The sequence below is a fragment of the Sceloporus occidentalis genome, unplaced genomic scaffold, assembly GCF_023333645.1.
Source record: "Sceloporus occidentalis isolate IW3139 unplaced genomic scaffold, rSceOcc1.0.p SCAF_9, whole genome shotgun sequence".
Taxonomy (NCBI): Eukaryota; Metazoa; Chordata; class Lepidosauria; order Squamata; family Phrynosomatidae; genus Sceloporus; species Sceloporus occidentalis.
The window spans coordinates 24,581,604-24,609,445 of NW_028316989.1; the positions used below are offsets into that span (position 1 = coordinate 24,581,604).

A 27,842-nucleotide genomic window follows, 5' to 3' on the forward strand; every position below is an offset into this window, starting at 1 on the left:
CAAGCAAACAAACAAATTCTTCCCAAATACAACATGGACAATGGCTCCACCTTGGAAATTCTGGAGTTGTACTCCAAAAAGAAACTTTTTGATGCTCTGAATAGCTTTTAATGAGGGCCAGAACTCAGACTTTATTCTAAAAAAATAAGGTGATTAGGAATTCTTTGGGCAATTAATTCCATGCATTAAGGAAGTTAGAAAATCAATGCTGTAAGAAAACAGAAAAAAAAAAGGGGGGGGGGGGGAATGAGAGGCCTTAAAATACCAAGATATTTAAATGAAATGTAAGGATGTTAACATCTATGTGAGCACCAGTCTACACACCATTAGGTTACACGATCACACTATATTTGGATTATTTCACTTCCAGCTGCAGGTTGTGTTTACAGGTGCTGGTGTATATGTGTCTCTACACAAAAACAAACAGGAAAAACATACAGTTTCATATAAAAACAGTAGCTTCATATAAAAACAAACATATACAGAAGAGGGCTAGGTTAGGTTCCAACAGCAATACCACCCACAGCCACACTAATTTTGAATTTGTGGGAAGTTTTAAAGTACAGTCCGTCCTTGCCTTACGCGGGGGATCCGTTCCGGATCCCTCCGTGTAAGGCGAATTCCGCCTATGCTCGAGCCCCATTGGAAACATCACTGCGCCACCATCACTGCACCATTAGTGCACTGTATCACGTCAATGATGCAAGCATGGCACCCTGACATGCAGATGCGGTGCCATCATCATGGCAACCTATGTATGGACTGGAGGCTGCCATGATGGCGCTGCTGCTCCGTATTAGGGTTCGGGAGCATGCGTTTGCTACACGGTGCTTCCCGCCTGTCTGTCTCAGCCTAAGCCTATGAGAGGCACCTCAACTTTTACAATGTGGAAAAAACAAAAGTTGAGAAAGCCCCATACGTGCTATTGCACAGAATTGGTCGTGGCCATCCAGAGAACTTCAAAGGACTGAATAGGGACCCCAAGAAAACCTGAAGCTCTCCACTCCTAGGCTAAGAGGTGGGAGGTGTTTGAAAAAGAGATTGGAAAAATATCTGGGTGATGCTTCAACTAGTGGCTCTCCTCTCCTCAAGTAACACATTTTCTTGGGCCCAGAGTACTTGAGGGAACGCCTTCTTCCCTATTGTCCGTCCCGCACACTAAGGTCCTCTGGAAGAAATCTACTACAGCCAAAAAAATCTAGGCTAACATCAGTCTCCCCGAGGGCCTTTTCTATTACTGCTTCAAAACTATGGAACGACCTGCCAGAGGAGATCCATCACATTCCCACTCTGACAGCTTTTAAGAAAGCACTCAAGACAGATCTCTTCCGGCAGGCCTTTCCAACTTAGTTACCCTACCCAGATATAGAGATATTTGTCTTCTCATCTGTCTATTCTTCCCAGCCTTTCTTTATGCCTATTTTTTTGTTTAATGTTTTTAATGTTTTAAATGTTTTTATACTATTACTGTTTAATTCTGTTTTAGTACTGGAAATGGGGGGTAGGTCTAGGGTTTGATTTTTTTAAAAAACTCTATTGTAACTTGATGTATTTTACTGTGACTTGGGCGGGCTAGAAATAAATCTTTATTATATTATTATTATTATTATCATTATTATTATCCCTGGTCGCTCCGACCGTGATCGCTCTGGGACCGAGGCAAATAGATGGCCTGCTCCCATAGCAGGCCACCACTGCAGTACCCAATGGGTAGGAGTGCATTACATCTGCTCCTTTTGCCTGCGATTCAGGGCGCCTTAGGTGGCCTTGGAGTGGCTTCCACCTGCTTCAGGGACATGTGCCATCTAAATGCCACACCCTGAAGCGACCAGAAGCGACTCTATCTGTTTCAGGCCCTAGATGACCTTCCATTCATCTGGTTAACATAATCTTCCAGAAGGATGGAGGACGACCTTGTTTCCCGAGCACTGTCAAAAATATCTTTGATCATTTGAGGGAGAAAAAACAACAGTTCAATGCTGTAAGTTTCGGTTTCTTCTGAGATAGCCTTATAAATATTCTGGGACTGGTTTCAAACATTGCTCCTCAAAATAACTGTTCTCAGGAATAAATGAGTCATTTGACAGTATCAACTTCGTCAGGAATGCTGTTTAGAAAGATATTTTGGCTAGACTCATGGCATCTCAAAAATACTTTTTTAGGTTCAATAATACACTCCTGGGTATTCTCTCTCTCTCTCTCTCTCTCTCTGGCTTTGCTTCGCGAACGAAGATTCAGGAAAGACGCATCCCGTGCTTTGTACAAGCACGTTGGTGACTAAAAAGGCCAATCCGGGACAAACAGGTCCGGTTGCAGAATGCACAGCGGAAAGCCTCCTTGAGTGATGTTTCTGGGTTTGTGGTTCTTTCTGCGTTGTCGTTTCTCTTCGAGACTCGTTCGCCATGAGCTTTCGAAAAAGGCTGCAGCATCATGGATAGTGCGTCTCCATGCCTCCCGATGCGAAGCCAGGGAGAACCATTGTTGGTGATCAATTTGGCCAAGCCTGAGATGTTGTTTCAGGGAGTCCTTGTATCCCTTCTTTGGGGCACCCCTCTTACACTCTTGACCCGTGGCGAGTTCACCATAGAATACTATTTTAGGGAGGCAATGGTCCTTCATCCTAGAAACGTGCCCTGCCCAGCGCAGCTGCATCTTCAATAGCATGGTCTCAATGCTGGTGATCCCTGCTTGCTCAAGGACAGCAACATTCGTCACAGAGTCAGTGCAGTGTATATTTATTAAAAAGATGTTAAATCCAGAGGAGTGCAGCAAGTCATCTGTGCTGTGGCCTACTCAAAGCACATAGTGGCTATAATAATAAAGATTGTGACATAAAGCTTGTTTCATAAAAGGCACTGCATGGTCCAGTAATTCCTGAAACACGTAAAGTATAAACTTGGCCTTGGAGCCTCTGAATGACACTGGGCAAAGTACCTTCTCTCTGATACAGTTCCTCGCCCCTAAAATGGGAGCATTAAAAGAGCTGCCCATACTCTGTGCTAAAAATACATAGACACGTACGATATTTGGATTATCTTGGATCTGGATAATCCAAAGTGGAGAAGGTGAGGGATATGGCAATCAAAATAGACTAAAGACAGAAACAACTCCCCAATGACGAGAAGTTGCAAAGTTTGGAACACTTTTCTTTATGAAATAGTAAGGGGAAACAGGACACTGGTGCATAAAACATTTCTTGATCCAGATGCAGTTTGATATACCATTAAGGTGCCAGAATGAATGGATGTGGTCTGCAATGACATGCATAGCTTAGATGGCGTGAATGGCACATAGGCATAGCCATGCAGAAAGGCATGGAGATGGAGGGGCTTGAAAGAAAGAGCATTGTCATAAACATACACACACACACACACACACCTTACACTGAGTTTTTGATGGAAACCAAAAGCCAAAAGATGAGTTCTGCCAGATCAAACAAGACTAGAATCCTCCCTTCATCTCTTCTGTCTTCCTAAGCACCCCCTCCCTGCCACCTTATTCCTGGGGGCTCCAGATCTTGTCTAGGTGTTGTATGAAACATCATAGATCACACCAAGCTTTCTCTTTTCCTGATTATCTAAACAAACTCTCCACTTTGGAGATGTTCTCCAGTTTTGTCAAGGGGTAATCAAACTCTTGGTTTCCCATGGAACTTTAGTGGACTGGGGTTGTTTTAAGGGTATACGTATCACTCCAAAATGCACCCTTTTTGCTTCAGTCAGCCCCCCCCCCCCCCCCCCACTATCACCCTCAGGCCTCAGCATGAGTTTCTTTGTCCATTTCCATCCATTTCTCTATTGCCAACCCTCACTCCCTGTTTTTTTTCCATGCACGTCTCTTTTGCAAACTCTCAATCCCTTCCATGTTTCTCTATTCAGTTAGCTCTGTAGCTTTGAATGGGTTATCTCCGTGTGTGTATATTTCTTCAATAAAGGTTTGAGTAGTTTCCCCATGCCTGTAGCCTCCACCAGTTACTACCAGAATAGCTGGTGCTGGGATCCTGCACAAGTTAACCCCTCTCTCAAAGCCAAGCCAAGCATTCTCCAAACTAATTAAAACTAGACTATTGCTGTCAGTGGAGGCTCTACAAGTAACAAAATAGATTAGAAGACTTTTCCACCCTTCTCTCAGTATGCTAGAATTTGAACCAGTTTGGTAAATAATAATAATAATAATAATAATAATAATAATAATAGTATTTATTTATAACCTGCCTCTCCCTGTGTTGGATCAAGGCGGGTAACAGCATATAAAAAGAGAAAACAATAATATCAAAGGCATTCGAATCAATCCAAAGAGAACAATTTAGGCACGTGGAGAGTGAAATTGGGGAATCAATTTGGGAAGGCCCGCTGGAAGAGATCTGTTTTTATTGCCTTCTTAAAGGCCTCTAAAGATGTTAGTTGGCGGATCTCGTCCAGCAGATCGTTCCAGATTTTTGGAGCGGCAGCAGAAAATGTCCTCTGGGAAGTAGTTACCAGTCTAGTTCTCTATGACTGTAGTAGATTCTTCCCTGAGGACCCGAGATTGCAGGAAGGATTATATGGGAGGAGGCCTTCCCTCAGGTAAGCTGGACCCAGGCCATGTAGGGCTTTATAGGTAATGACCAACACCTGATACTGTGCCTGGAAGCTAATAGGCAGCCAGTGTAGAGATTTTAAGATAGGTGTGATAGAATCAATGGATTAATACCACAGTGAAAGAGATTCCATCTCAATATTAGGAAGAACTTCCTCACAGTAAGAAAAGCTGTTTGACGGTGGAATTGTGAGACTTGGGATTTGCTCTGACCAAAAAATCCACAACAACTTAATGTTAAACAATGTGCATGTAACTAATTACTAACTTAAATAACTTAATCTAAACTCTTTAACTCATCATGACAGAACCCTGAATGAATAAATGAATGAAGGCATTCTCATTCTCTGGAGATTTTTAAACAGAGACTGTATGGCCATCTGTTGGGGGTGCTTTATGTATTCTTGCATGATGGAGGTTGGACTTGATGGCCCTTGAGGTGTCTTCCACCTGGAGGATTCTATGAATTCTCTTATCACCACACAACCCAAAGGGAAATCTTAGCAAATCATCTCCCCAACGTACACATACAAAATCATCATAAATATAATAAGTGATAACTAAACTTTACAGTGGCTCTGTATGCTTTAGTTACATCAGTAGTACAGCTACATACAAATCTGTGTTACAGCTACATTGGGTTACCTCTGAGGAACCTCTGGAAATTTCAACTGGTCCAGAAGGCAGCAGTGAGAATGCTAGTCTGGTTATCAGTTTGTTTCTAGAAACAATTTGAAATGATAACTTTTACTATTTATTTGTTACTTTGAGCTGAAAAGACCTCAATATTATATACACGCAGCTCTCCTCCTCACTTTATCCATGTAATAACCCTATGAGGCAGGTCAGACTGAGAGAAGGAGAGAAAGAGCAAGAAAAAGATTGGCTCAATATCATCCAGTGAGTTTCACAGCTCAGTGGGGACTGAAACCTGGATCTCCCAAATCCCAGTTCAGACAACTATACCATGCTCATTTATGCACTGATTTAGCTTATCAACCTGTCCACATCCTAAGATGTGTCATATAGTCCCTCCTATACATCTGCAAGAGCCAGTGTAGCACAGAGATTTGAGGACTGGACTAAGACTCTGGAGACCAAATTCTACGCTCAGCCATGGAAACCCACTGAGTGGCCTTGGGCAAGTCACACTCTTTCAGCCTTAGAGGAAAGCAAAATCAACCCCCCCCCCTTGAACAAATCTTGCCAAGAAAACCACAGGATAGGTTCACTTTAGGATCACCATAAATAAGAAGCGAAAGAACACAACAATAATATGTCTCCAATGTAGTGGAGGCATGATTGATCTGGACAAGAAAAGGGACCTTTTCACTAGCTCCAGCTAAACTGTGAAATCCTCTACCCTCAAAAGCTTAAGTTGACCATGTGTTAGCAACATTTTGCTGCATAGCAAAGACAGTATTTTAGTATGTATTCCTCACAACAATTTTAAAATATGAAGTAGTCCCTTCAAAAACTAAACCCTTTAACTGACCTGTTTTTGGTTCCATTTAAAATCAGGAACAAGGACAAAACCATTAGTAGGATCTGGGTTTTCGTAGATTATTCGATCAGCCTCAGCCTTCTTCTCCAGGATGTTGTAGACCCACTAGAAAATAAATATTAGGATTACATATCACAACAATATTAAAATCACTCCACTGGCTGCCAATTAGTTTCTAGACAAGGTACAAAGTTTTGGTTATTACCTTTCAAGTTCTGCATGGTTTACCTAAAGGGTCACCTTCTCCCATACAATCTGCCCCAAACACTCAGGTCCTCTGCAGGACATTTGCTCCAGTCAGCCAGAACTAAATTGGCAACTGTCAGCCAGAGGACATGTTCTTCATCTGCCCCTAGACTGTGGAACGACCTGCCGGGAGAGATTCAACAGCTGAATACACTGTCCAAAATTAGGAAAGCTTTAAAGACCAATCTCTCCTGGCAGGCTTATCCCGATAATTTTTTTAATTGTGTTTTTACAGACAAGAGATGACATGTCTTTTGGATTAGTACAAGAATACAGAAAAAAGAAAAAAGAAACAACAACAAACATGAGTAAAGATTAGCCTTTAAAACTGGTTGATTTTTTTTTTTTGGCCTCTCTTATTCTCTTATTTAATACTTTTAAGGTAATGATAACTAATAGGGAAAACAAGAGGCAAAATTTTCTCATCCCTTTTTGTATCTTAAATATATCTCCATCTTCTTATCAAAGATATATGTTTGTACGTCTCTGGATTCCAGCTTCTTCCCTTCCAAAATATGATTTATTGTCAGTTGAAATGGTAATGTAATATTAATTGTTTTTGAAGACACCTACAATAAAATGCTGTGAAGCCATCTGGGCCTGGAGATTTTGCAATCTGGTGGCTGCTTTTATTTCTTTGATTGATATTGGTTGATTTAATCTTTTACTGTATTCTTCTGTTATCCTTGGAAAATTTTGTTCCATTATATATTTCTTAATTTTTTCCTCTGCTATCTGCAGTTTCTTCAAGAGCTTTGAATAGTAATTATAAAATACATTTTAAATTTTCTCTTATCCTTAATTTTATCTATTTTAAAAAGAAGTTCAAATGTAGAAATATCTTTGAAAGCTCATCTATTTTCAAAGACATTTCTACATTTAATTTTAAAAAAAGACACTTTATTGAAACAATTTTTATTCTTTTAAGTCCTACCATGCTGATATTTTGCCTTAAATATTTTGCCTTAAATATCAGTATGGTAGGACTTAAAAGAATAAAAATGCTGTTTTTTTAAAAACTGTGCTGAGTACTTTGGGGTGAGGGGAATATTGCTCCAAAATCTGCTTTGGGATGACAGCATTTTCAATAAAAATGTAAAATAAGCAAGCACAAATAAAACACTGTTCCTAAACAGAAACTGTCTTTTTCATTCTAGACCTCAAAGACACGATGGGATTCAAATCTATCTGGATATGCACAGTCTTTCCCTGGAGTTACCGCTCCAATCCTAAATGAATAGAAGCTAACTGGTTGCTAAGTGGTAAGTAAAAAGCACTCTGCACATGCTCCAAGACAACTTTTTACCTTTTTTCACACATCCCTGAAATACATTCTAGCTTTGAACATGTGCTTCATAGCTAACTTAAACCTTAGTTCAAGATAGCCTGGCATCATGTTACCTGCACAGCAAGGTCTTATATGATGATGACTTAGCCATGTTATTTAACTAATAGTAATGTCACTATTTTATTGATTGTACTTTTATATGGTATTGTATCTTTTTATTGATGTAATCCCACCTCGATCCGCAGGGAGAGGCGGGAAATATAAATAAAAATTATAATTATAATTATTTGTGACTATTCAAGAATTAATTCCCATTGATCCTATACAGTCACATCTGGAAAGTTTCCCTGGCTTATTGAACAAACTAAATTGGAATTATTTTAAATCACAATACTGCCCCAATAAAAGCTAGAAACTGGCTAAAATGAAACAGAGTACAGTGCTACCTCGGGTTACGAATTTAATTTGTTCCGCGGCGCCGTTCGTAACCCGATACATTTCGCAACCCGAAAAGCCGCTGGAAAGCCGCTAGCCGCGCTTTGAATTTCGCGCCGAAACGCGCCGAAAAGATTTTCGTAACCCGAAAAATCTTTCGTTACCTGGAACAGTTTTTTTAAATCTAACTTTTTCGTACCCCGGAAATTTCGTAACGCAGTCAATTCGTATCCCGGGGTACCACTGTATTTGTTTAATCCTTCTCCCAGACATGAGGAAAGGTCTATGTATCTTAGCTTGTCACTTTATGCAGGCTACTGTTTGTGCACCTAAGGCTAAATTATGGTATAGTATTACCTATATATGCATATAACATTCTCTCCAAATGTCCTGATTTGACAGGAGCAGTCTCAATTAATCCTCCCCGCCCTTTTTTTAGCTGCCTTTAAAATACCCCCCCCCCCCCGCCACTTTCCCCTTCATTCTTGGCTTACTTCAGTTCCTACAAACTGAGCTCAAACTGCAAGAGCAGCTTGCAATTAATTCAATGGGGGAAGAGTGGCGAAGCAGGCTGAATCTTGCCCTTCCCTGTAGACTCCCTGCAAACTGCTGCAACCTCTCCTAGCTTGTGCATTTTGCCATCTTGACTACACTGTGATGCGACTTGGGTGCATGTGCCCCAGCTTTCGCCCCTGAAATGTTGGAGAGTATGATATAATAATGCACATCCTTAGGGAGGAGGGAAGGGTATCAGAGGGAAAGAAATATAGAAAAATTATATTTCCCCAGTGATTAAAATATGTAGTTTGTGCATGAGGAAAGTGCACTATCTCCACAAAGAAAGCTCGACGTGGTTGAGTGAGGGAAAATGTCTAGATCTTCTGCATGAAACAAGCAGCAATTCTACATGACTTCTAGAAAGACCTTAAGAAGTGTAAGGCTAGAGTTTCAAAGTAGTGGAAAGGCATGGAAGGGAGAAAGGACCCCTGAAATAGCAAACAAAACAAAGTAGCTGCTCATATGTGTTGAGCAATGCTTACTAAGCAGATCAAATAATGTTCCTTCTCCATACCCCAAAATTTGACTTTCTCTAACAAAACTCTTTGCAAATTATTAACTAATTAATTAATCATAACATCAAAGTGGTGTGCTATTTCCAAAAACAATTATGTTCCATTCTGTGCAATCAGCAAGCGCTTCTCTCATGAGAGTCATCTTTATTCCTGTAAAATGCAAATGCTTCTGTACTTTTCAACTAATAATGCGGAGAAAGAGAATAGCTACTTACAAGGTGAGGAGCCTCTCCAAAGCTTCACCCTTCCCTTTTAAAACAACAGCAGCAGCAGCAGCAACAACAACAACAACAACAACAGCAACACATCTGTTATGAAGGCCTGAGGCCACACAAGAGGCATGCAGTAGGTCAGTGGCAGAGCACATGCTTTATCTGGTCAAGGTGGCGGGAATTATCCCTGGCACCTATGGCCAAAAAGGATCAAGTAGCAAATGGTGGGAAAAATCTCTGCCAGAAACCATGGAGCATCTCTGCCAGTCAGAGTAAAATATACTAAGCTAAGCAGACAAACAGCATCAGCAGAGCTTGCAATCATTATTTTTTAAAGCGGTGCAATACTCATAAGCTTTTCCAAGTAACATGGTACTCATTATTAATTATTCTTGATTTGCTTGTAATATATAAATGCTTCTTTGCCATTGTTTTTCTATTATTTGTTTAATATAATACCTACTACAATGAAATGTACCAAATCCCCTCCAAATATTTCTGAAATAATGAATAAATATGCAACAAACAAGGAAAACACATAATACCAACATTTCTCTCTTTTATTGTCAACATATTTAAAAGTAACAACAATAGCCTGGGCACCATAATTTTTCGTTTTCTTTGTCATGCATGACCTTTAACACACACACACATGCAGACGCACACACATGCACATATGTATGTCCCCTTCATCAAACACCGTTGAAAACAAAGAAAAGGAAATGGGAAACCTGGCAACAATTACTAATATCAGTTTTTTAATATACGTAATGCCACATATTTGTTACAAATAGGACCTCTCCCAAGAAACTATGCAGTGCAGAGTATTCTTATTCAATGCCCTCTTCCATTATACTCCACTTGAGTGGGGAAACATTATTTTTAGCACGAACTGAAAGCTATCAGCTGCTGGATGAAACTACATACAAAAAAAGCCAAAGCAAATGACCAAATATTGTTACAGTATTTATTCTGCTTATTTAGGGGGAGGGGGAGGCCTATCTGCTAAAATAGCAACATGTCTTGAAAAGGGCCTTGGTATAGATATAAGGGATGCAGGCCAAACTTATCCAAACAGTGTTAGGGCTTGAGATTCTTGGACAAAAGCTCTCACCTCTATCATTTCTCACTCAGTGGGCAACCTCTTCTGAAACAAAGGAACACTTCAAAATAAGCTTCTGTTAGATTACTGGGGGAAAGAAGATACAATTGGGGGGGGGGGGGGGAGAGATAAAAATTCTGCTGGAGATGCCCCAAGATCTCAGACACTCTTACAACATCCCTCTGAAATCCATCCATGGATTACCTTGGGCCATAGTCCTAACAAGGAGTTACATACCTGAATACTGAAACTCTGTGATTCGATAAAAGGCAGAGTAATGTTCTTGTAATCCTCCCCAGTCTCCTGGATAAGATACACTTCCTGACGCAAGTATTTCTGGAGATGTTTCTCTGTTGCTGGGTATACCACCGTTGTCTTTATCTCTGGAATGGTAAACAGATACTGTGGGTTATTATCATCAAGAGAACAGTCAAAGCTATTCCTTCAGTATCCTTGATCATTTCCAGGAACTGCCTTACTAGTGTTTGCAGATCATTCACTTGACACACAAAGTGCATGGTGTGTTTGCCACCTATATCCATTACTGCCCAGGATTCAAGTTCACAATAACTAACATCATGGATAGGCAATTTTGCAGTGCTCCAGATGTTTTTGAACGGCAGTTCTCAGCGCTCAACACTGGCTATTCTGGCTAAGGATGACGGGAGCTGCTGTCCAGCAACATCTGCAACACCATAATCACAAACTATCAGACTGCTGGAACATCATAAAATTTAAATAAACCACAATTTTAAAAGCACAAAAAGACAGGAATGGAGAATGTATGTCCTTTCAGTTGTTGTTGGCCTACAACACTCTTCAACCCCTGCACTAGCTATGCTGATGGGTGCTGAAATGCAACAACATCCAGGAAGTCATAGTTGTCCATCTTTGCGACAACAGGATATGAGAACTTAGGTGCGTTACAGACAGGCCCATGAGGCGCCGGCATCGCACCGTCATTACACACGAGGGGCGGTGCTTCCTGACGCGCCTTGCCCCTCGCGCGTAATGATTACGCCAAAATGGCGGCACCGCATACAGATGGTCGCCGCCATTTTGACATAGCAGACGCTCTGCATCCGCACGTCACGCAGTGAAAGTGACACCGCAAGTGCGCGCTTCGGCACTTGCAGCATCTCTTCCAGGCCGCAGGAAGGAGCGTGAAAATCGTGCTCCTTCTTTGCAGCGTCCGGGAACCGCACCGTTTGTCTGCTGCGGTTCCCAGACGCCGCAACCGGCGGCGGCGCGAGACTGCCCCTTCTGGGCGGTCTGTAACGCACCTTAAAATCTCTACTGAGGCCAACAACGAGAACTGTTAATAAGTCAGCCACCATTGTGCTAACTCACAATCAATTCCTCCGAGTGGAAAATATAAAACATTTTCTTTTAAAAATCAGTTTATTTTAAAATGTTGGACAGACATCATGGAGAATCACTGAAGATGGATCAACAGTATGATGTGGCAGCTTAAAAAGCCAGCGCAATTCTAAGCTGCATCAAGGGAAGTAATAGTGCCACTCTGTTCTGCTCTGGTCAGGCCCACCTGGAATATTGTGTCCAGTTCTGGGCAACACAATTTAAAAGGATGTTCAGAAACTGGAGCATATTCAAAGGAGGGCGACTAAAATGGTGAAGGGTCTGGAAACCATGCAGCCCTATGAGAAGAGACTTAGGGAGCTGGGGGTGTTTAGTCTGGAGAAGAGAAGGTTGAGGGGTGATATGATAGCCCTTTTTAAATACTTGAAGGTATGTCATATTGAGGAGAAAGCAAGTTTGTTTTCTGCTGCTTCAGAGACTAGGACCCAGAACAATGGATGCAAGCACCAGGAAAAGAGATTTGTGCTGTTCAACAGTGGAACACACTCCTTCCTAAGAGACTGTGGTGGAGTCTCCTTCTTCGGAGGTTTTTAAAGGGAGGCTGGATGGCCATTTATTGGGGGGGGGGGGTGCTTTGATTCTGTGTTCTTGCATGACAGGGAGTTGGACTCAATGGCCTTTGTGGTCTCTTCCATTTTTTGATTCTATGAGATTCAGAATAAGCATTTTTGATCAACAAAGAAGCATTAGCACCACAGATTCTGCAAGACTTGCTTCTTGCAACTACAAAGTGACTATCAAACTGTATGTAATAGGTCAGCATAGTACACACCCTCAGTCTCATTCTGGAACATCTTGCTGAGAGGGGTTTGGAAAGCACCATTTTATGGCTCCTCTCCACTCATTCCTCAAAGGTAATGTGCTGATAGATGGATTCCAAAGTAAGGGTGTGGTGAAATCATTCTGGGTTTTCTTCCAGACAGTATGGTGAACCTATTTTGGGATAGGGTTTCACCTCCCTCTTAATATAGAAACCTCTGGCCACTACTACAAAGACAGGTCTCCAAAGGAGGATTTGGTGAACTATTGCTCTGGCCTTTGGCTTATAGCAGAGGTGGGTATTTTTGTTGTTGTTATTGTTGTGAACTGCCCTCGAGTCGACCCCGACTCACGGCAACCTTGTGGATGAGACATCTCCAGTCCCTACTATAGTCCTCTGCTCTACTTAGGTCCTGCAGAGTTGGACCCATGACCTCCCTGACTGAAGCTAGCCATCTGGCATGTGGCCATTCTCTTTTTCTTCTACCTTCTACTATTCCCGGCATTATTGTCTTTTTCTAATGAGTCATGATGTGGCCAAAATACAACAACCTCAGTTTTGTCATCTTTGCTTCCAGGGAGAGTTTAGGCTTGATCTGTTCTACAATCCATCTCTTTTGTCTGAAAACGCCCATGGCATTTCCAGCACTCTTCTCTAATACCACATCGCAAATGAGTTGTTTTTTGTGGGTTTTTCAGGCTATGTGGCCATGTTTCTGGAACATGGCCACATAGCCCCAAAACCCCACAAAAAACTATTGATGCCGGCCATGAAAGCCTTTGACTTTACATTGCAAATGAGTTGGTTTTGTTCCTATCCACTTTCTTCAGTGTCCAGCTCCCCCATCCGTACACAGTGGTGGGGAATACAAGAGCTTGGACTATTCTAACTTTGGTTTTCAGTCATATCTTTACACTATAAGATTTCTTTCAATGCTGCCCTTCCCATTCCTGGTCTCTTCCAAGTCTTTAAGAGTGTTCCATAGCTTTTTGTGGTTTATGCAGTCAAATGCTTTCCTATGATCTATAAAGCACATGATGATTTTCTTCTGGAATTCCTTAATGTGCTACATTAACTATTGTATGTTTGCAATATGGTCCCTAGTGCCTCTTCCTTTCCTGAATCATATTGTACCTCCGGGATTTCTCTCTCCATATATGACTGGAGTCTATGCTGCCAAATTTTAAGCATGATTTTGCTTGCATGGGAAATTAATGCTATAGTCCTATACTTGCTGCACCCTTTGTGTCTCCTTTTTGTGTATTGTGTAGGGTAATATGTAGCCCTCCAAATATTTGTTGGCCAGCAACACCCATTAGCCCTAACAGAACCAATAGTGAATGGACAGGAGTTCCAGTACAAAAATAACTGGAAGGGAGGCATTTTCCATCTATGGCTTAGGGGATTGTGCAGACCACTATGTTCCCTATATATTGTGTAGTGGGTGACATTAGCCATACATTTCAAGTGAGGTGATTTAGTTGGTTTCATTATAATATTTTTTTAGCAATGTTAGCCATGCTGAGAATATTATTTATAGAAAGCTGGGTAGAAATGTTAATGCTAATAATTCTGGAAACAATGCTAAGCATCACCATCACCATTAACATGTAATACCTATGGATTTAGGAACTTAGAGCCAAAACCATGTGGGGAAATGTGCCCTACATTTTCAAGATGCAACAGTTGAGGGTAACTAATCCATGTTCCTCACAAGGGAAATGTGATTGACAGAATGCAATGTTCACGTTACCCCTCCTCTCAGAAGACCTCTCCCATCCTAGATGGTGAAGAATGCTAGTAATTCAGGACATTTGGTTCCCAATACAAAATGGGTGGGAAGGGAGAAACCTAGTGAAAAAAACTGCTTGACACATTCTTTTTCAATGGCAGCATGCAAATGAACAACAAAATCTGGACTTACAGGACTACTTCCAAGGGAGGGGTTTTCACATGTAAAATGAATAAAAATTAATGTAAGCAACACAGTCCAAGAGGAAACAGTTGAGCCAAATAAGACCCAAATGAGATCCCCAAATGCCCAAAAGTACATGGAAACAGACACGATGGACAGGAGGCCAGCCTGAACTGACAAAAGCTGCTGCTGCTTCTGCTTCTTTTGGTTCTGTTCAGGACATGACTCCTTGGTGCAAACCAATGCCGAATGCTCCACACTCTAGATGCAAGCTCTCTGTCTAGTAAGGGCAATATACAATTGCCCATATCTGCCTTTTACTCATGGGGCAACTGGAAATTGCTGCCACGTTGTGAAGCCAAAATGCAATAATACAATTCACTGTGACTTCCACACTGGTTTCCACAGCTGGGCTGCTATGAAACCCCAGATACATAAGATCAGCACATCAGCCCTCTGACAGGTAGATGCAATTTGGCTGCAATATCCTCTGCTGCCATGTAATAACTTATTAAGATGCATGACATTCCTCCCAGAATTCTTTGCTTCTGTCACTCAATATATAAAATGCATCTAATTTGACTCTGTTATTCTTTACCAATGGATTTCTTTTCTTTCTTTTTTTAAATCTTAGATTAAGGGTCAAGTATGAAACAAGATTAAGACTTATTTGTTAATGGCATTTAGCCAAGAAACAAAATGTTTGACATGCATTTAATCTTTCTGACAGCTCAACAACAGGGAGGAAATTTTGACAGATAAGGATGTTTAGTTTAACATTCTTTGGGAAGAATGTTCTACTGTGGGGAAAAGTCTGGCCTCTCCCCAAAAAGCTAAGAGGCATTTGTCAAGGTACTGATCTCTGATGTCTTTATGGCAAAACTGTGATGCTGGCGGATTATAAAAGTATATTACCAATTAGCAAACCAAATTGAAAATTATCATGAAGGCCTTGTGCAAGTGTTAACAATAAATAGAGAAGATTCAGAAACACGACATTCTGCCTCCACATAAATCCCTATGTATTTATATTCGGATCTTTCTATCACAAAATTCAAAGTAGCAGCAAATATTAAAAGACAACAGCATTCCATTCCATATACCGGTTTGCAAAGGGTGTATCTGATAGTTCATATTAAATGCAAAATGAACAAAATTTCCCATTTCTACCTGCAGGTCTTACTCATAAGAAGAATCCTGCCCCACCAAATGAAATTTTCCTTCAGCCCCCAAATCTGCAGGCAGTAGGATACTGAAAATCATTCACACCTAGATCTCTTCTGTCTTTGCATCCCCTTGAACACTTTGTGCAACGCTTTTGAGAGCCTAAATTCTATATCTATATGCTCAACTAGAGTTTTCAGTTACTGCAATACTAGAAATGTGGGGATGAAGGAATTACAGAGGGGAGGAGAAAAATTCTTATTTTGGAGGGCAATGCCCCCACTGTGTCCACTTCAGAGATTAGGAAGAACTTCCTGACAGTAAGGGCTGTCCGACAGTGGAACAAACTCCCTCAGAGTGTAGTGGAATCTCCCTCCTTGGAGGTCTTTAAACAGAGGCTGGATAGATGCTTTGATTTGGATTTCCTGCATGGCAGGGGGTTGGACTGGATGGCCCTTGCGGTCTCTTCCAACTCTACGATTCTATGATTCTACAGCGTTGGGATGGGTAAAAGAAAGAAAAGGTGTTTTACAGAAATCTTTTTAGTTTTCTGCTGGTTTTCCAGAACAGTTTAGTATAAGGAGGAAAAGTTAAGTCATAAAGAGTTAAGTACTGTTCCCAGGAGCGACCCCTCAGGATTGAATGAAGGATGGAAAAAATGGATGTCAGGTAGAATGCATCTATTCATATTTAATAAATTCATAATTAATGTAAACATAGCAGGAAGGACAGAAGTGTTGTTGCATCCATCCTGGTTCAGTATCTATTTATTACACCTCTCTCCCCAAGTACAGTCCGTCCTTGCCTTACGCGGGGGATCTGTTCCGGATCCCACCGCATAAGGCAAATTCTGCCTATGCTTGAGCCCCATTGGAAACAATGGGGCTTGTGCGCAGCGGCGCGGGAGCGCGCGGGGCGCAATGGGCGTGCGCGCCCATTCAATTGAATGGGACGCGCCGCCCCTTCCTCCCCGCGCATGCCCTGCGGCTTGAGCGCGTATGCTCAAGGCCGCGTATGGCGTGCTCGCGTATGGCGCGGGCGCGCTGTAATTACACTCCCAGGTTTCACTCACACCGGAAAAAGAGAAAGCCCTTCGTTACTTTTATTTCAATGCTGAAATTCATCTACTTTGCTTCTCCTCATCAGTTTGTCTGCAGGCTGAACTAGTTACTCATGCAGATGCTTCCAGTATCCCTAAGGGCAGCTTGGACAGAACACTGAACTATCATGGATGGGAGGCCGCTGCCAATCTGGATGTTGTTATATTCTCATTAAGACACCACCAGGCTGTGCTGGCAAGGGACCATGGTCTGGAGAGAGAACATCTAGATCTTTCTTCACAGCTGCCTCCTATTAGCGAGGCCAAAGTCAAGGGGCAAATAACCCACGTGTGAGCGACCCCTCAGATTTCCAACTGCAAAACATTGACTCTAGGCTGCAAAATAATCAGGACCCAAGAGGCCAGAGGAACCGAGGAGACGTAAAAATGCTAGCTTGCTTTGTTTATAGCCTATGCTTGCCACCTCAGAATTCACTCAAAGGTGACCTGACATGCAGTTCTCAGGCCATTTCCCATATAGGTAACTGATCAGGTCAAGACTTGCTTAGCTTTAGCAAGGCTGGGTCACATAAGCAACATTTTTGAGAGGGGAATAGAGAAAGAAAAGTGAAACATTGAGTTACTTTTTGGTAATTTTTTGTGGTTTTTTTCGGGCTATGTGGCCATGTTCTAGAAGAGTTTATTAATGATGTTTCGCCAGCATCTGTGGTTGGCATCTTAAGAGAATGCTGATATGGAAGTGAGTGGGGTATGGCTAGGTTGCTTACCTGTAATGGTATTTCTTCAAGTGGTCACCTGCGAAATCACACAAATGGGTTTCTTCTGCGTCTGTGCAGTACAGCTCAGAACCCTCTGGGTTAACTTTGCAACTTTTTGGTGGTAGTTCTGCCCACTCTATATAAAGCCCCTTGCACTCCCGCTGTTTCCTCAGTTCCGAAATGTATGCTGCATAATAGCAACAGAAGGAGTATAAACAAGTGAGGGGAGGATGGGTGGGATTTGTGTGAATTCGCAGATGACCACTCGAAGAAATACCGTTACAGGTATGCAACCTGTCCTCCTTCATGGGTCTCTGCGAATCACACAAATAGGTTAGACTGACAAGCTTTGGTCAGTGGAGGGAGTGTCATGACACCAATGGTAAAACTCGAACAAGTTGTATTTATTAAACAACAATAAAGTTATGAACTCATGTGCAACTGTACTTGTATTAGTTATTGCATTTTGCATTTGTTACAAACACGGTGCTAAATACACGTACCTTGGCTTTAAGTAAAGTTTCAATCACAAAACAGTGTCAAAGTCTTTGGTTTCAAGCAAAGGATTCAAAAACAGTATACAGTGGTCCCTTCCCTTATGCAGGGGATCCGTTCCAAACCCTCTCCCCCCCCCCCCCCCGTGTAAGGGAAATTCCATGTATGCTCGATCCCCATTAAAAATAATTGGGCTTGTGTTTGTGTTGCTGGGGCAGTGGTGTGCGCACACCACAAACACGCAGATCATTAATCTTTCCGGTGTGCAGTGCTGTTTCTTCTGGCGCGTATATTGCACCCGCGTATGACATGGGTGCAAAGTATATTTGAATCATATGTAGTGAATGAATCAATCATCAAAGCAAAGTCAAAGTCACTCATAGAGTGCAAGTGCATAATCATAATGCAAGAATATCAATGATAAAGTCATAGAGTCAAGTACTGTGAAAAGCAAAATCAGTACAGTCAGAATATGAGTGCAAAGACAAACTTCAATGTAAATCACACAATAACAATGAACTTTGAATGCAAACACAAATTTCAGTGTAACCCAGAAAGTAACACTGTCCTCCCCAAAGCTGCATCCTGCCTGGCCCTGGTGTCCAGCCTGTAGTGCTTCATGAATATCAACAGCTGGAACCAGGCAGCACCTTTGCAGACATCCTCCAAGGGCACCCCAGTCAAAAAAGCAGTTGCATGGGCCCAAACCCGACCGGCTACCCATTTGGAAAACCTCTGCGCAGTCACAGGTAGTCCCTTCTTGGCCTCCAGGCAGCAGACAAACAGTCTCTTGGAGCACCTCAAACCCAAAGTTCTATCCAGGTAAAGTGAGAGTGCCCTTGGTGAAGACTCTCTGTGCCGTAGACAGGCCGAAGGGAAGTACATTGTAGTGGTACATCTCGGTCCCAACGGCAAAGGACAGGAACCTCCTGCGATTCTCGTGTATTGAAATGTGGAAATACGCATCTTTCAGGTTGATGGTAGTGAACCAGAGGTCCTGCTGCAACAGGGGCAAAACACAGGCAACCTACAAAAACGATGGCAAATTAGATAGACAATGAGAAAATGAAGGTCCAAGATGGGCCTGGGCCCCCATCAGTCTTTGGGAGAATAAAGTACCAAGAAAAATAACAAGAACGAGTCTGAGAAGGGTCCAAGAGTGATATAGCACCCTTCTGCAAGAGGGTGCATACTTCATCAAGGAGGGTGTCTGGGGTGTGTGTGGAAACAACAGCTCTGGTGACCAGAAGCTCTTCAAACTCAAGGGCATAGCCACTGCAGAAGATGCCAAGGACCATGGCCCAGATGTTGAAAAAGGGTCTTAAGTCATTAGAAAAGGAGAGATGGGGGCTGACGGAGTACTTGGTAGGCCTTCAAATCCTCTTCTTACTCTGGTCGGTATCGAATTTGCGAAAGCCCTTCCGATACCATGGCTGTTGCTGGCAGCGGCCAGAAGAAGAGGAAAATTTGAATGGGTACCGCTGCCAACCTTGTTCTTGTTGCTGGTATGGGCAATCATGCGGCTGTTGAAATTACCACTGTTGGGTCCCATACCATGGGCACTGACCTCCTAAAGCACAGACAATGAGAGGACGAATGGAAACTAGACGAGGGCATTCCATGCTTTTTTGCAGCAGCCTTCATCCTATATTTATAATTTAGACATCCATTTGGTTTCCTTATTGAATACAAAAACAAACAAACAAACAAGCTTCATTTATATACCGCTTCATACCATCTAAGCAGTGTCTAAGCCAGGGGCCGGCAACCCCCGGCCCGGCAAGACAGCAGGACCGGCCTCAGTCCGGTCCTGCCACTGCTGCCTAGACCGCCGCCGAGGCCACCGCCGCTTAGGGATGGCATATCCCTAATGCAGAGAGGCCTGGGGCCGCAAGGGCCGTGGGGGAGCCCACGGAGGCGGCAGGCCGCTTCCATGGGCTCCTTCTCGGCCCTTGCAGCCCCAGGCCTCCCTCCGGAGAGAGAGGCCTGGGGCCACAAGGGCCGTGGGGGAGCCCGCGGAGGCGGCAGGCCATTTCCACGGGTTCCTTCTCAGCCCATGCGACCCCAGGCCTCCCTCCAGAGAGAGACGCCTGGGGCCGCAAGGGCCGTGGAGGAGCCCAGGAAGCGGCCTGCCCAAGCCCTTCCCTTTGGCCGAAAGGGCCCCTTGGAGCCCTTTCGGCAGAAGGGAAGGGCCTGGGACGGGTGCCCAAGCCCTTCCCTTCGGCCTCCCTCCCCTTCGGCCGAAAGGGCCTCTTGGAGCCCTTTTGGCCAAAAGGAAGAGCCGAAGGGAAGGGCCTGGGACGGTGCCCAAGCCCTTCCCTTCGGCCGAAAGCTCCGCCCCGGCATACAGCTCCGCCCCCGGAGGGTGGAAGCTCCCCCCCAGCTTCGGCCCCCCAGTTGTCTGAGGGACAGCAACCCGGCCCCTGGCTCAAAAAGGTTGCCTACCCCTGGAGAAGCGGTTTACAACTGTAAGCTAATTTGCTCCCAACAATCTGGGTACTCATTTTAGCGACCTCCTTGGAAGGATGCAAACCTGAGTCAAGCTTGGTACTGAACTCGCAACCTTGTGGTTTTGAGTGAGTGGCTGCAGTACAGGCATTTAACCACTGTACCAACAGGGCTCCTGGTGTCGTCTATAGCAGTTTTGGCATGCGGAGTCAAATCGGATGCTCAAAGCCATGTGTGCCATCAGAGGGTAATCGATGTAGATAAGGACTTGGCTGCACAATCTGCCGAATGCCAGTAGGCTGCTGACAGCATGGGATTCATTTCTCAGCAGAATCCCCAATGGTCACTTCTCCTCCGGAAGATCATCAATTGAGGGCAAGAATCGCTTCATGAGGTGATGCTGGTAAGCACCCATGCAAGCTGTAAAGTTCGCAACTTTCATGTCCAGAATGTTGACGGCGTAAACCTTTCTTGCGAGGCCATCCACTTTCTTGCCCTCACGATCAGTCAGAGATGTGGAGGTCTTCGGAGTGAATGTGGTCTGTAGATCCCTCTACAATTACTGAGTTGGGCTTAACCAAGAAGGACCGGACGGATAAATCCTATAAAGGTTCTCGGTTTGCTTTGAAGTTGAAGTCACAGAAGCAGGAGTGTCCCATGACCATTTTGTGATACGTTTGAAGGAAGGAAGAAATGATATTGAAGCAGAAGTGGGCACCTTACCATGGATTCACCTCTCAATCGGATCCAGCGCCTCATCATCCAAATGGGTGACCTCGAGTTCAAGGGCGTTCACCATGCAGATCACATGTTCAGAAAAAGAACAAACATCGTCTGTTGGAGAAGAGGGACCCAAGCGTGTCAACTCTTGAGGGAAATGGGTGGCCTCGGCATCCAATTCGACAGACGCCAAATCTGTGAAACATGGGCAACAGTCTCTTTTTGCTCTAGTAATGGAGACGGGGATCTCTCCCTGTGCTTGCATGCTCACAGTCGAACTGGACTTGGAGGCAACAGCAGCCCAGACCAGACCTGGTAGCAGCAAAGTGACAGCAGACAACTTCGGGATTGACCTGTCAGTCTCACTGTCATAAAAGAAGTCTGGGTTGTCCTCGAACAAAGGCTCCTGGAAATCTCCAGAAAGCCCCGTACTCGGAACAGACATCAGGGATTGACAACGTTTGGTCTTCAGAGACGAACTCAAATCCCCAGGTGGGGAGTGAGGATTGGCAACTCAGGATCGACAGCACCTTTGTCCGAGTCCAATAAGATGTGGACTCTCAAGTCCTGGACAGAGGCTGCAGCAGCAGAGTGTCGAGGCCAATCACGCTTGGTATCAGTAGTGACAGAGCATCAAGGCCGATCATGTTCGATGTTGGTTGGCATTGAAGGAGGACAGGTTGCTTACCTGTAACAGTATTGCTTCGAGTGGTCATCTGCAAATACATACAAATGGGTTTCACTGCGCCTGCGCAGTGCTGTTCAGAAACTTCTGGAATCACTGGGCAAAGTTTACTTTGCAACATATAGAAACTTTTTGGCGGTAACTCCGCCCACTCATTATAAGGCCCCTGCCTTCCCGCTCTTTCCCCAGTTCCGCAATTTTTCCGCCAAGCAGGTGATGGAAAGAGCCAATAGGAGCAGGACACTGAGGGGATGGACGGGTGGGATTTGTATGTATTCGCAGATGACCACTCGAAGAAATACTGTTACAGGTAAGCAACCTGTCCTTCTTTGTGGTCTCTGCAAATCATACAAATGGGTTTAGACTGACAAGCTTAGGTATGCGGCAGAGGGAGTGTCCTGAAACCAAAGTTATGGTAAACCAAGGGTATATTTATTGCAACAATAAACACCTTGAACCATAAAAAGAGTCAGTCTTTTGTTCATGCACAAAAACTCAACACAGCAATAACATTGGAAAACCTGAGAAGGGAATCAAAGGTCATGCAAGACCAATCCCATTGGAATTGTGCAAATCATCATTCAACAGAATGTAAAACAGTGGCATTATGTACATAAATACTGAAAACACAAGCCATCAGTAGTGCAATCAATGCAACCCTGAAACCAATACAGCCCTCCCGAAAGCTGCGTCTCAGATGGCTCTGGTGTCCAGCCTATAGTGCTTTATAAAAGTCAATGGCTGGGACCAGACAGCAGCCTTACAGACATCCTCCAAGGGAATGCCCGACAGGAATGCAGAGGATGCTGACACTGCTCTTGTGGAGTGGGACCGAACTCTGCCAGGGAGAGGTTTGCCCAACAGTTCATAGCAGAGGTGGATGGTACCAGCCACCCATTTGGAAAACCTCTGCGCAGACACGGGCAACCCCTTCTTCGGTTCCGAGTAGCATTGGAAAAGTCTCTCGGACCGACTGGAGGCAGCAGTTCTGTCCAGGTAAAACGCCAGCGCTCTCCTGACATCAAGAGAGTGCAGGCTTCGCTCCACATCCAAAGTCGGATTGGAAGCGAGAGTAGGCAACACAATGTCCTGGCACATGTGGAAAGCAGACACAACCTTAGGCAAAAAAGTAATGTCTGTCCGGAGGACCACTTTGTCCTTGTGAAACCTCAGGAAGGGCCGGTCCCTCCGCAAGGCACAGAGTTCGCCCGCACGGCGGGCAGAGGTGATGGCCACAAGAAAAGCGGTTTTCCAAGTCAGTAGTCTCAAGTCCGCTGTGGCCATCAGTTCAAAGGGCTTGGATTGGAGGGCGGCCAGCACTGCCTCCAAGCTCCAAGCCGGCGCCGGTACCGACACAGGAGGGTGCAGGTTGGAACAACCCTTCAGGAACCCCTTCACCAAGGGGTCCCTAAAGAAGGAAGCCCTACCCTCAAATTGGTACCTGGAACAAATGGCAGAGAGGTAGCACTTGATGGATGTGAGGCACAACCCCTCATCCAACAGTGCCATCAAAAACTCCAGCACCACCGGAGTGGAAACTTGAGCAGGAGACAAGCCCTTTCGATCAAGGAAGAGGCTAAACCTCCTCCACTTCAGGGCATAGGACCGCTGGGTGGATGGCTTCTGCGCAGCCAGGATCACCGTCCTCACCGCGTCCGGCAGTGAGGCTAGGACTGGATTCTCCAGGCCACAAGCGGCAGGGTCTCGATGTCCAGGTGCAGAATCCGGCCGTCCTGGATCGACAGCAGGTCGGGACGGAAGTCAAGGCGGAGGAAGCAACCCTTGGAGAGGTGGAGAAGGGATGCGAACCAGGGCTGTCTCGGCCACCACGGAGTGATCAGGATCGCATCCGAATGGTCTGTTGTCATCTTGGACACCACCTTGATGACGAGAGGGAAGGGAAGGAAGGCGTAGAGCAGCTCTCCCGACCAAGGGTAGGCGAACGCGTCTCCGAGGGATCTGTCCATTCGCCTCCTGGAGCAGAACTGGGGACAGTGGCTGTTCCATACGGTCGCGAAGAGGTCGACTTGGGGGGTTCCCCACCGATCGAACAGGTCGCTGACCGTCTCCGGGTGGAGCCTCCACTCGTGGCACACCGAAGGGGATCTGCTTAGGCGGTCCGCCAACTCGTTGTCCTCTCCTGGAAGGTGAATCACCTGGAGGAGCTCCTGTCTCTGGATGCACCAGTCCCAAATGCGAAGAGTAATCTCGAGCAGAGTCTTGGATCTGGTGCCTCCCTGCTTGTTGATGTAATACATCATGGTGGTGTTGTCTGTCCTCAGGAGGACCACCTTGCCTGCGACAGCGAATTCGAATGCCCTCAAAGCCTTTTCGACTGCGAGCATCTCCAAGGCACTGATGTGGAAATGCTTGTCCCGGGTCGACCATCTGTCCTTGACAACCAGGTCGAGCAGGTGGGCACCCCAGCCTTCCAGGGAAGCATCGGTTGTCAAAGTCAATTGTGGCTGAGGTTGATGAAAGGGCATCCTGATGCAGACATTGCGGCCGTCCAGTCACCATCTCAGTGAAGCGGCCACCGGTCTCGGTACCGTGAGCCACTTGGTCCTCCATCAGAGAGAAGGCTGAGAGGAACCAGGACTGCAGTGGTTGGAGGCGAAGCCTTGCCCACGGTGTCACGAACGTCGTTGACGCCATGTGGCCCAGAGCCACTTGGATGTCTCTGGCCCTCACCCTTCTGTGAGAGATGCAAGGCCTCAGCAATGCCACCAACGCCTGGAAACGGTCCGGAGGGAGAAAGGCGGAGCATCTTTCGGAGTCGAGGATGGCTCCGATGAACTTGGCCTGTCTGGTCGGAGTGAAGTGAGACTTCTTTTCGTTGACGACCAGTCCAAGGGAGTCCAAAAGGTGCAAGGCGAATGAGACTGCCTCTCGGAGCTCCTCCTGTGAGTCGGCGGCAAACAACCAGTCGTCCAGGTACGGGAAGACTCTGTAGCCCTTCTGATGAAAGTATGCCACCACCGGTGCCATGCACTTCGTGAAGACCCTCGGAGCCGTGGCAAGGCCAAAGGGGAGGACGTTGTAGTGGTACGCGGTGGAGCCGACGGCGAAGGCAAGGAATCTCCAGTGGGACTCCCAAATTCCGATGTGGAAGTAGGCATCCTTCAAGTCGACCATCGCAAACCACAGGCCCTGGTGGAGAAGCGGCAGAATAGAAGCCAAGGTTACCATCCGGAACCGGCGGTATTCAAGGAAAAGGTTCAACTCCCTCAAGTCCAAGATGGGTCTGATGCCCCCATCCGCCTTCGGTACCGTGAAGTACCTGGAGAAAAAAGCCCTGGAGCATTGTTCGGGCGATAAAGGGGAGATTGCCCCCTTGTCCAGCAAAGTGCGCACTTCGTCGAGAAGGGTGTCCAAGGGGTGAGTGGACATGAAGGCTCCGGTTGGGGGGAGCTCTTGGAACTCGAGGGCATAACCCCTACGGACGATGTTGAGGACCCACGAGTCCGTTGTAATGGAGGCCCAGGTGGTGACAAAGGGCCTTAAAATGTCCAAAAAGAAAAGAGAAGGAGAGACAAAGCACGCTGCAACCCTTCAGGCTCTCTTCTTCCCCTGGTCGGTATCCTGCTGTCGGGACTTTCGGTACCGGGAAGGAAAGTTGTGACGGCCAGAGGAGGAGGAGGACTGAGAAGGGTACTGGTGTCTTTGGGAGCCCTGCTGCTGAGGTTGCCTGTCTTGTTGGAAGGTCCCCTGTGACTGACCTTGCGGCTGCCAGGGGCACTGCCTCTTTCTGAAGGGCGAGTTTACAGTAGCCAGTCTCAAAATCTGGGCCTGTTTAATTTTAGATTTAAATTCCTGGCATGAACTATCCATGGAAAGGGGATGTAGGCTTTTACTACCAGAATCTGATTGTTCTGACCTCAGGAAGAATAAGCCAACTAAAACATTAAAACAACAAGGAAACAACAGACAAGGTGGTGAAGGCTTTCCATCCCATTTAAGCTCTTCTAAATCTGAAATACAATTAGCCTTGTTCCAACTTGCACTACTAGCCTATAAAATGTAAATGCAGTAAATGGAAAATTTCTATATCTGTCTCTGGAAAAGCCAGTTGATTCATTTTTAAACAGATGCAAGTAATGGCTGCACTCATTCTGGAAAAATAATCGGGGAATTTCAGATAAAACTCATTCACACACCTTGTAAAAAACTTACATGTGGCCCTTCTCAAGCTTTTAGTATGGAGCTGTGTTAGACAGAAACAACAAAAGCAACAACCTGTTAATCTTTAAGATGACATTGTCAGACTGAATTCGGAGAAACAGAGTGGTTCCCAGTTGGTAAAGGGGTCAGGCAAGGCTACATACTATCACCCTATTTGTTCAGTTTATACAGTTTATTCAGTTTAAACAGGGACTGGATGGCCCTCTGTCAGGAGTGCTTTGACTGTATATTCCTGCATTAGCCTCCATTTTCCCAAAATGCCAATTATTCCTGTCTCTATTTGGGGATGGTGGGAGTTGTTACCCTACATATTTCAATGGCTTCAGGTTGTGGGAAGCTGCCCTATGCCCCGATTCAAAATTTTCTCCCTTCTCCATATTCTTGTCTCCATGGGGCAGTATAGCCAAGATTTCCATGTGGTAATAAACTGTACAGTGTGCCCTTGCCTTAAGCGGGATATCCATTCCAGACCCTCCCTGCGTAAGGCAAATAGTGTGTATGCTCGAGCCCCATTAGATAGAACGGGGCTTGTGCATGACACATGCCATGGGCCATTCTCCCGGTGCTCAGCTTTCAGCGCAAGCTGAAAGCCCCGTAAAAGGTGCCCGCGTATGACGCAGGTGCACTGTATATGCATGTGAATAATGGACAGCAATGGCAAATCCCCTCTGAAGAAACTTGCCAAGAAAACCCCATGACAGGTTTGCCTTAAGGTTGTCATAAGCTGGAAGCAACTTGAAGGGACACAAGAACATCAAATATCTGGTTTTACAATAAATTGTAATTAAGGTTAATAACAATTTCTTTTAAAACCAGAATTTCATTATTATTTTTCTTACACGTGACAGGACTGGAGTTATCTTAGCAGGGCTGCACTTTTTCATTCATGCCAAAAGCAAGTTTAAAACAATTCACAGGAAAACCCTAATAACATTTTAAAAAGTAGCCACAGATCCACAAAGGCAACCTGGTCCAGTTTTTAGCTATTCTTAGCAGTCACATGTTCAAAGAAGAGAATCTCACAGCCACAGGTCACACATTATTTGGTATGAAGGAAGGCTGAAAGCCAAAACCTGGCTCCCTGTTCACTGCAAGGCAGTTTTAATATGCCATGCTTAAACAAGGAAGACCAAGTTCTTTGTGGCAGAGTCCTAGGGCAGCCAAACAGAGTATACAGTTTCTGCCTCTGAGTAAGGAAGGACAATCATTCTGTGCGTCTGCTAATGTACACAATGTACAGCTCTACACAAAATTTGCTGTAAGGTAAAAAAAAAAACACAGTACAACAGAGACAGGATAGGCCACAACAAGTCTTTCTGATGAACTTATAGAAATGACATTTTAAAAAGAAAACATAGGGAGGCATTTGAAAAAACCACCGTTGTTTGCAACAGGAAATGGCACAGTCCACTCCATTATTTCACTCTGTGGCATTTGTGCAGACTGAGCTGAATTCTTACCTCAGTTCAAGTCTATAAAAGCTCATGCTCCCAGCTTCTTTCTTGCAGTTAGTCTCAAAGGTGCTCCAAGATCCTTTTACATACTGATTTTCCAGGCTGACATGGCTAAATTCTTGAATTCTTCTCTGTCTTGTAGTTCTGGAAATAGATGTTCTCAGGCTGGATGCTGCATCATTCGTCACCAAAATCCATGGTTTCTGTCTCTCCCCTTTGTGCCCTGTATACTATCTGATATTAATGACCTTGTCCTTGGCATCAAAGCCACCAAGAACCTTGCCTCTGGCCTCAGCCTCTCTTCTCTGGCATCCTGCTTCATTCCTAACATCTTCACTCCACCACTCCCATCTATCCAAAGGTCTCCTGCTTCATCAAAAAAC

At 44.7% G+C, this 27,842-nt stretch overlaps 1 protein-coding gene across 1 annotated transcript in view; it reads right to left on the reverse strand.

Annotated features, from left to right (window-relative positions):
- DCPS (decapping enzyme, scavenger) overlaps positions 1 to 27,842 on the reverse strand; it is a 68,595-nt gene that overhangs the window by 17,986 nt on the left and 22,767 nt on the right. The window contains exons 3-4 of the mRNA XM_089537787.1: positions 10,676 to 10,821; positions 6,074 to 6,187 (exon numbers count right to left, since the gene is read on the reverse strand). Coding sequence (XP_089393913.1) covers positions 6,074 to 6,187; positions 10,676 to 10,821 — 260 coding nt within the window. The remainder of the gene's footprint in view (positions 1 to 6,073; positions 6,188 to 10,675; positions 10,822 to 27,842) is intronic.